Genomic DNA, 8722 nt, shown 5'->3' with positions numbered 1-8722 from the left:
CCCCTCTGTTCAGAACACCGGATATGTAAAAACGCTCTAATAGAGAGCAGGTTTGATGAACCCAACTCAGTAGCTTCCGCGCAATGTGAAACATCTGGGCTGAACGCACACCCCCCTGGCGGTTTATGTACGCGGCAGTCACCATGTTGTCTGTGTGAATCAACACGTGTTGATTCTGTAGCACGGGAGCAAAGTGTTGAATCACATTCAGCACTGTGCGACACTCCAAAAACATTGATGTGGGCTGATGTGCGGTGGGACCACAGCGCCCCTACTGCTTGAGATAGGCATGTCCCCCCCCCCAACCTGACAGAGACGCGTCCGTGAAGACTGACACGTATGACGTGGGTCTGCTGACGGGGACTCCCTCTGACAGAGCCAGAATGCTTCCCCAGTGTCGGAGGTCTGCTCTCACGGAGGGAGGGACAGTGATCATCCGTCTCTTTTGTTTTACTGGATCCACACGCAGACGCGTAAACCACCTCTGGAGGCGTCTCATGTGTAACAAACCCAGCGTGACCACTGTGTGAGCTGATGACATCATTCCCAACAGCTTCATGACGGAGACAGCTGTTACCACTTTGCCAGGTCTTACGTGGCGTAATTGGATTTTAGAGTGTCGATTCTTGTTTGTGATAAACGAGCCGTCATGGTAATTGAGTTTAATACCACTCCCAGATAAACAATTGTCTGGGCCGGGAAAATCGAGCTCTTCTTCCAGTTTATGGCGAAGCCTAGATTTAGCAGGTGTGATGCTAACACCTGAGCCTGTATCAATGCTTCCTGTCTGGAGTGAGACAGGAGCAGCAGGTTGTTCAGGTAAAACAAACTTCTCATCCCTGCTCTGTACAGTGGATGCAGGACTGTCTCCACACACTTTGAGAACGTACGAGGCACGAGGGAATACCCGAAAAGGCAGCCTGTTGTATTGATACTTCATCCCCTGAAAGGCGAAACGCAGAAATTTTCTGTGTTTTGGGATGATCGGTATGTGAAAATAAGCATCTTTTAAATCGATGGAGACAAACCAGTCGTTTTTCTGGATGTTGTCCAACAGCTGTCTGTTTGTCAACATGTGAAACGGTCTGTTCATGATCGCTTTGTTGAAAGCCGACAGATCCAGAATCGGTCTCATCCCTCCGGTCTTTTTGGGGACCAGGAAGTAGCGTGAGTAAAACCCTGTGTTTTCCTCCTCGTTGGGAACTCTTGAGATTACACTTTTTATCAGAAGCTCTTGGACTTCTGCATTTAAGGCTGAGACTTGGTCTGGTGATGACAGGACCGTCTCTATAACTCCTCCGAACGGAGGGGGTCGGGTTGCAAACTGCAGCGTGTAACCCTTGCATAACACTCTGTCCATCCATCTGTCCGGTGAGCATGTTTTTAACCACTCTGCGTGACGTTCGTGGAGTGGACGTACGTTTAAATGATGTGTCGTGTTTTGAACGGATGTCATCCAAAACTCCGCCTCGACCGCCGTCATGCGTCGCGGAAATGTTTTCCGCGTGACCCAAGGCGAGGCTTCCTCGAAAGGGCTGTTCTGCGCGCGCCCGTGCGCTGTGTCTGGATCGCAGACCAACCTTCATGTCCGGGCGGGGCGGTGTGTGCTGAGGCGAAGCGTGTGACAGCTGATGACGTCGAGAAGCTGCACGTTTAACGTCGCTGTGCGAACGTTGAGAGGTGGAGGGCGTGACGTCATCAACGCCGTGCTGTCGAAGTGAAGGTTGTGAGCCTCGCGGGAGCGCACGTTTCCTCTGGAGGGACGTGCGCCGCTCTCGCTGAGGGCGGGGCCCGTCATTGGATTCATTCAGCTGTCTCACGCTTATGCCGCCGTGAGCTGCCGATCGCTGAGACGGTGGATGACGGCCACTCGCGTTCATTCAGGAGAGGCGTGTGTTGTTTTCGCTGAGAGCGGGGACCTCCACCGGACCCGGCCTGCGGTCCCACATTTATCCCGATGTGGGCCGGTGAGCGCCGGGCAGCTGTGCGTGCATCATCGACACAGCGCCGTTTGGATGGAGGCTGCTTGCCTCGCTCGGGTGCGCGTTAACACCGTTGGGTGGTGATCGTGCGGGTCTGATTGACAACAAGTTATTTCGCTTACCGTGGTGTCACGTGAGCGTCTGGGCATGTGAAGGAGCGGCGGTGGATTTTAAAAAAACCTTTATTTAAGGACACCGGCTCTTTTATGAGTGGAGGATGTGTGTGTAGCGGCTGTGAGCTCATCCGAGCTTACAGACTGGCTAAAAAACAGGCATTTTGATCTTTGAAAATCATTTATTCAATTCCTGTGTCATTTATACACACATCCTCCGCAGACCGTCATTTCTTAAAACTTCTTCCCCGTGAGCCCTGCGGTTTGTTTGCTCCGAGCGCCGTCTGCAGGCGATCTCTGGGGAAAACACTGAAGTGCAGGCTGCCGGACTGAGGAGGGGTGGTCTCTGGCGGGCGGGGCTGGTGGTGGAGCTGGGCTAGACGAAGCTGCTGCTGCCGTGGAGCGTCGATGTTTCTGCCTCTGCTCTCGACGATCCCTCCAGCGGGCTGGGGGACGGGATGAGCCGCGCGGCTTGATGAGATGGCGTACAGCTTCCGACGTCTCCTCCGACTGCTTCGAATTCGCCAGCATGGACGTCAAGCTGCTTCCGAACAGCGCGTCCGATGAGATGGGGCCCTCCATCAGGTCTTTGTGCAGCTTTTCCGGCAGCAATGGAGAGTGACGGAGCCAGATGGAACGTTGGATTACCGTCATCCACGCTGCAAATCCTCGACAGGCAACCCGTGGAAGCGGCGCACATGTTGAGGATGGCGTCTGCCGATTACACAGGGAGCTCTTTGTCTCCTCCGGCAGGTCTGAGGCCTCCAGCCTTTTCGACATGCTAACTGCTAGCAGCGCACGTTGTTGCTAACTGCCGCTGCCTGAAAAACACGTCGGTGGGCTCGATTGGAGAGCTTTAGTCGCCGTCTGGTTCCTCCGGAAGGACGGGACGCTGCTCCGACCTGGGCAGCTTCGCTCCGGAAGCTTCCGCGAGGCTTGGCTCCAGGGGGGGGGGACCGAGGAATAGCGTCAGTTGCCTTACAGAGGGAGTTCTTGTCTCCAAGGCAGGTCTGCGGCCTTCAGTCCCTTGGACATGCTATATGCTAGCAGCGCACGTTGTTGCTAACTGCGGCTGCCTGGAAACACGTCGGTGAAAAACAACCTTTCCGCCGATCATCCGAACTGGCGGGAAAAGGCGAGGGACGTAGAAAAAAGGGGTCCCTTCATGTCAGCCTCCTCCCGGGTTCCGCCGGGCAACCCCTGAGGGCGCTGTCGGCCGGGAGCGGTGTGATCGCCAATGCGAAACGAGGTGGGATGGGGTGAGCATTCACTCAGCCCCCCTCCACCTACACTACGCTCCCCAGGAGGGAATGAGCAGCGGGGGCTGCAGCTGAGCACACCTTGCCCCGGGGGGACCATCCGGTTCGCCCCGAGGGTCGGCGATAAGAGGAAAAAACACAAGATGGCGTTGTCCAGCGTGTAGTGACCTGTCACTGGGAAATGTTCCCCGACGCTTACCTTGGAATAAGACTGCTGTCATCTTCTCCTCGGGGAGGAAAACTCACCGGACGACCGGAGGTCGACTGCCGGGCCAAGCATCCTTCACAAAGGTTGGTCATTTACACAATTTATCTTCTTTGTTCTTCTGACAGTGCTATATTAGCTCGCTGAAGAAAAAATGGGGAGCCGATTTCCCGCTCTTAACGTAATTTATACGGACCGGGTGGGGCCCACACAGCAGGTGGGCGTGGACTAATTTTTTCAGTGCTTATGCTCTGCATAACGGGATAAACCACTAAAGCGAAGGCCTTAAAGGGCGAAGCTTATACGACATAGAACTGCAGTTTACACTCATCTACAAGCCAGCAGACACTCTTTCAGGGATGAAGATGTTCACATCCTTGATTGAGAGGAACGTTGGTTTGAAAGAGGAGTGAAGGAAGCCATCTTTGTGAATAGAAACCGCCCATCATTAAACAGGGGCAGAGGCCTCCATGTCTAATTGTCACCTTCTTACAATGATGTTATTTCATCACTCAGTCCTCTGTGAATAGCAAGCGGCCATCAGGGCATTAACGATTGGTTGTTAGGCTGATGGTCCTCCGTTGTCATGTGAACAGCTGCTTTTGGCTGTCAGCAACAAACTGGTTGATCCATTATGAGAAGGGGTTATTTATTAGACTGAGTTTATTGCAACTCCCCAGACTGACAAAGTCTTTTAATTAAAGATGAAATGTTTCAACAAGTTTTTTTTTAATTCATCCATAGGACCTGACTTTGTTAGATAAACTGCCCTTCTTTAAAAAAAATCTAATCTAATAAATCAAAATGTTTATTCAAAATGCATAGTTTTATTGTCATTATATGATATATTAATTTAAACTCAAAACTAAATTCCTTCACCTGAAAGGGTAAATTAATTCAGCTTTGTGCAAGCAAAGTCAGAATGTAATATTTTTCCAGATATAATAATCTTAAAGGCTGATCTGAACCAGCTATAAAATAAAGCATAAATTAATGGATTTATTGTTGAGTTTGTCAAGGCTACCCAGTTAAGTGTTTCAACTGCAGGAACTATTAAATATTTTATAAAAGGCTGAAAACTGATACAAAGAAAGAAAGGAGTCCAACAAAAAAGAAACACTCCTAGAACAGTAGCCAGAGTCTTGGTAGCCTTTCTCTCCAGCTTACTGACAGTTACTCCACATTTCATTTTACTTTGGATGCTTCGTGCCTGTCTCTGTGCAACAAGAAAAATCTTTAGGTAGATACACAGCATTATTAAAACTGGAAGATAAAATGATAAAATGGACCCAACTGCGTTTGCTATGAAAACATCAACAAAACATTCTTCCTGACATTGTTCTTCTAGTCTTGGTGTCATCACAGCAATTGCAATAAGCGCAGAAACAATCCAACTTACAGCAATCATGACAACAACAACATGACGGCTGATTTTAGATTTATATGTCAATGGATGACAAACTGCATAGTATCTGTCAATAGAAATACAACATAGGTGCAAAATAGAACATGTGCTAAATAATATATCAAAGCTGTCTCGTACCTTACAAAATAAACCTTCTTGATTCATACAAGAGCTGAGGGAAAATGCCATGCTTAAAGGAAATACTATGATCCCCACAAGCAGGTCAGCCACAGCCAAAGACAGAATGAGGAAGTTAGTAGGAGTGTGGAGCTGTTTGAAGTAAAACACAGAAATTATTACAAGGAGGTTTCCACATATTGTGGTAAGAGACAAAAGGATAAGAAAACAATATAACATCACGCATACAGCTGAAGGCGTTGTGGTAAACTTGTAACTGAAATGATCAATCTTATAGCAAGGGTGTGTGTAAGTCACAACATCAGTCACATTTAAATTAAATTCTGTTTTCATAATGACATAAAATAGATGTAATTCATGTTAGAAACAAACAGCACTTGAAAGAAAATACATATATATCTATAATAAATATATATGTTTTCCAGATAGACAACATACAGATTAAGTAAGGACTGTAAAATTTCTGATGAACACTCAGAAGTCATCAGTGCTAGTGGTTGCTTTGGGCCACATATGTCTGTGCAATCCTTTATTACTTATTCCCTATCTACTGGTGTCCAATAAGAATTGAGAACAACATCTAATCTGAAAGTGGTAATCACTAATGATACTGCAACTATGTGTGTCTAAGTAGAGTCATCTTGCCAATGTTTTGAACATCTAAAAGTTTTGAGGCACGTTGTTTGGTTGACCTATATTTGCACAGTTAAGTTTAATTTGAAACTACTTTGTACAATAGTATGCTACTACATGTTAATAAAAGTGCCAAAATAACACTGTTGTAGTAAACCGAATGGATAAATGAAACTAATTAGTTTGTATTTCATCACAAATCAATTAAATTCAATTCAATTCAAAAATACTTTATTAATCCCAAAGGGAAATTATTTCTTGTTGTAACTCGTTATCCTCCTTTCATTAAGAGATGTTATAGATACTAATGGCTGTAGGGAGGAAGGATCTCTTGTAAAGGTCCATCCCACACTGGATCCTGAGAAACTGGCTGCAGATGCCGTCCGATCCATCCACCCAGACTCGGCTGGCCTCTTGGCTGTAGGACCGCTCGAATGCCGGGCAGAACTCCTCCCAGATCGATGGCCACTTCTCCCAGCAGTCTGCCGAGCTCCTCGTCACTGCAGACAACCAACTGTAGGTGCCAAGGGATGATCCTGTCCTTCTGCTGTCATGAGCCGTGTTTCCTGCTGGTCCCAGGATCTCAGTGGTCAGTGTGAAGGCACTCGAGCACAGCTGGCAGGTAGATGAGAATGCGTCCACAGAACATCCTTTCAACTCATTAAGATTTCGGGCTGTATCTGAGATATTATTTGAGCTTTTGAGATGTTAATCAACTGGTGGTTGTAGAAAACTGCCTTGTTGCCATGGTTACACATCATAACAAATGTCCAAAGCTAACAAAGTTTCTGTAAAAATCCTTCCAGCTGCACAGCATCCGACACCAGAGGAAACAAGCATGTGCCAGGCTATAATCACTCACTCCCAATCTTTCTCCTTAAATAACCAATTTAAATTTCAATACTGTAACATTTTAAACAAACAATCCATGCTTATTTACTTAACAAGTTACAGTTTTTATATTTAAATTGTAGAGAAGAGAAGTGCAACACGACATCAAAGGGATGTCACACAGCTGCAGCACAGAGCAGAAATGTACTCCTTGATTAAACATAGATGTTATAACTAAAAATAACATTTAACACTTTATATTTTGTGATTATGACAATTTTACCATGTGACATACTTTGAATTTTAAGTTGGAAGACAAAAGTTGATCGGTGCATCTGGAGAACAAAGGGTTAACGCTTCACAAAGCTGCACTAGGAGAAACGAATGTGCATGCAAGTAGGTATCTCTGCAGGCAAATTCGGAAGGCGTATCTGGGCGAGCATATCTGATTGGACTATAGGAAAGTGGGCGTATCTGGGCAGTCATATCTGATTGGACTATATGAAAATGGGCGTGTCTGGCCGGCCGCATCTGATTGGACGATAGAAAAATGGGCGTGTCTGGCCAGCCACATCTGATTGGACGATAGAAAAAAAGGCTGAACGATAAAATGCCGTAACCACAGACACATGATGTCTAAAAACAAGGCATTATTGGCAGATTGTGTTAACCACAGGCATATTATGTCTATGGTGTTAACCGGTTCAACATTAGCGGCGTCTCGGTTCGACATTGCTCGAGTATACTGCCGCGGCGTCTCCATAACTTATTTTTCCGCCTCTCTTAACACAGAACTTCCGATTACATTTCAAAATAAGAGCAACATAACTGGGTAGTGGGGAGCATAGATATGAACACTAGATGCCTCATTGGCTGCTGCGGCGCAGGATTTTCAGCCGCCATCTTGAAACGATTGTCCTTATTTGGTTAAAGCAGAAGATGTCTCAGCACTTCGCAGCTTATTTCTGTTTTAATCGATGGACTGTTGACGTCAGGTCTCGGGGGATAACTTTTCACAAGCAAGATGAACATATTATTGTTAGTATTTTGTGAATAGAATATTACTGTACTGTATTTATGTCCACCAGCTGATGTGATGTTCAGTGAAGCTGACTGAGATCTGATGACAGGAATATTTTGCTAACAAGCATACTCACAATTTCAGTAGCATTGGTTCATTATCAACAGATATGCATCAAAACTGGAGTTTTGTTTAAGTTCTAGGATATAAAAAAATTAAACTAGGGAGAATATAGGAAATAGGAAATAAGATTGACCTCCTCTGTACAATGTTTTTGTGTAGACACAAATCTCCTGTTTTCATTTTGAAGGTTTCCCAAAGAACAAGATGTGAGGAAGAGGAGGAAGTATCTTTGAGCAGGATTCATCTGAGCAGTGAGGATTTTAAACTGGAGGATTTTGATCAAACTGATCACACTGTCTGACTGAGAGTGTCACGAGTCTGTATGGATCGGCACAACACTTGACTCAGGACAATATTAAAATAAAATGTTTTATTTTTATTATAGGCGTTCGTCTGAAGGATCTGAGCCTCAGTTCTGGTCCAATCTTCTGTGGCAGGAGCAGGGCTGAGACAGAGAACGTTGGAGGGCTGGGCAGGAAACAGAATCCAGGGACGTAGCAGGGGTCGAGAGCCAGGAGCTGTGTGAACAGGCAAAAGGATGATCCGTAGTCGTGGTCGAAGAGGAGAGCGAGGTTGTACCATGTAGGCCGAGAGCGTGGTATCCAGACAGGGGCAAAGACAAAGCAAGGAGTCAAGAGGGAAGCTGTGGTCAAAAACAAAGAGACTAGAACGAACGAATGCTGGATACTTTACTGGCTGTGAGGCTTTCAATAATCTGGCACTGAGGAGAGTGAGAGTGGAGCTTAAGTAGTGAGCTGAACAGGTGTGGCAGGTGAGTGGTGATTGCAGAGACAGGGTGCAGCATATGAGTGCAGATTGCTGAGAGAGAGTGACAGGAGCAGAAAATGGGTGATAGGCAGTGCAGGACCAAACAGGATGAAATAAACAAAAAACTGAGGCAGGAAAAAACGTGAATGATCTTAAAGCAGGGGCTGTGATATGAAGAGCAGAGGCTTAGGCAGATGGGGGGGGCAGCGGGGGCCGCTGACCGTGACAGAGAGATGGTGTGGTA

At 46.5% G+C, this 8722-nt stretch overlaps 1 protein-coding gene across 1 annotated transcript; it reads right to left on the bottom strand.

Annotated features, from left to right (window-relative positions):
* Positions 1 to 4451: 4451 nt before the first annotated feature.
* LOC119429353 (trace amine-associated receptor 1-like) lies at positions 4452 to 5321 on the bottom strand. The gene is made up of 2 exons (XM_037696998.1): positions 5108 to 5321; positions 4452 to 5035 (listed from the first exon to the last, which is right to left on the bottom strand). Exons 1-2 carry the CDS (start codon positions 5319 to 5321, stop codon positions 4452 to 4454), a joined length of 798 nt encoding a protein of 265 aa, XP_037552926.1.
* Between the last annotated feature and the right edge of the window lie 3401 nt (positions 5322 to 8722).

This window comes from Nematolebias whitei, unplaced genomic scaffold, assembly GCF_014905685.2.
Source record: "Nematolebias whitei isolate Nwh7 unplaced genomic scaffold, NemWhi1 Nwh_scaf_635, whole genome shotgun sequence".
NCBI classification, from domain to species: Eukaryota; Metazoa; Chordata; class Actinopteri; order Cyprinodontiformes; family Rivulidae; genus Nematolebias; species Nematolebias whitei.
The sequence above is the reverse complement of the archived record's forward strand: the minus strand, read 5'-3'. Positions and strand labels throughout refer to the sequence as shown.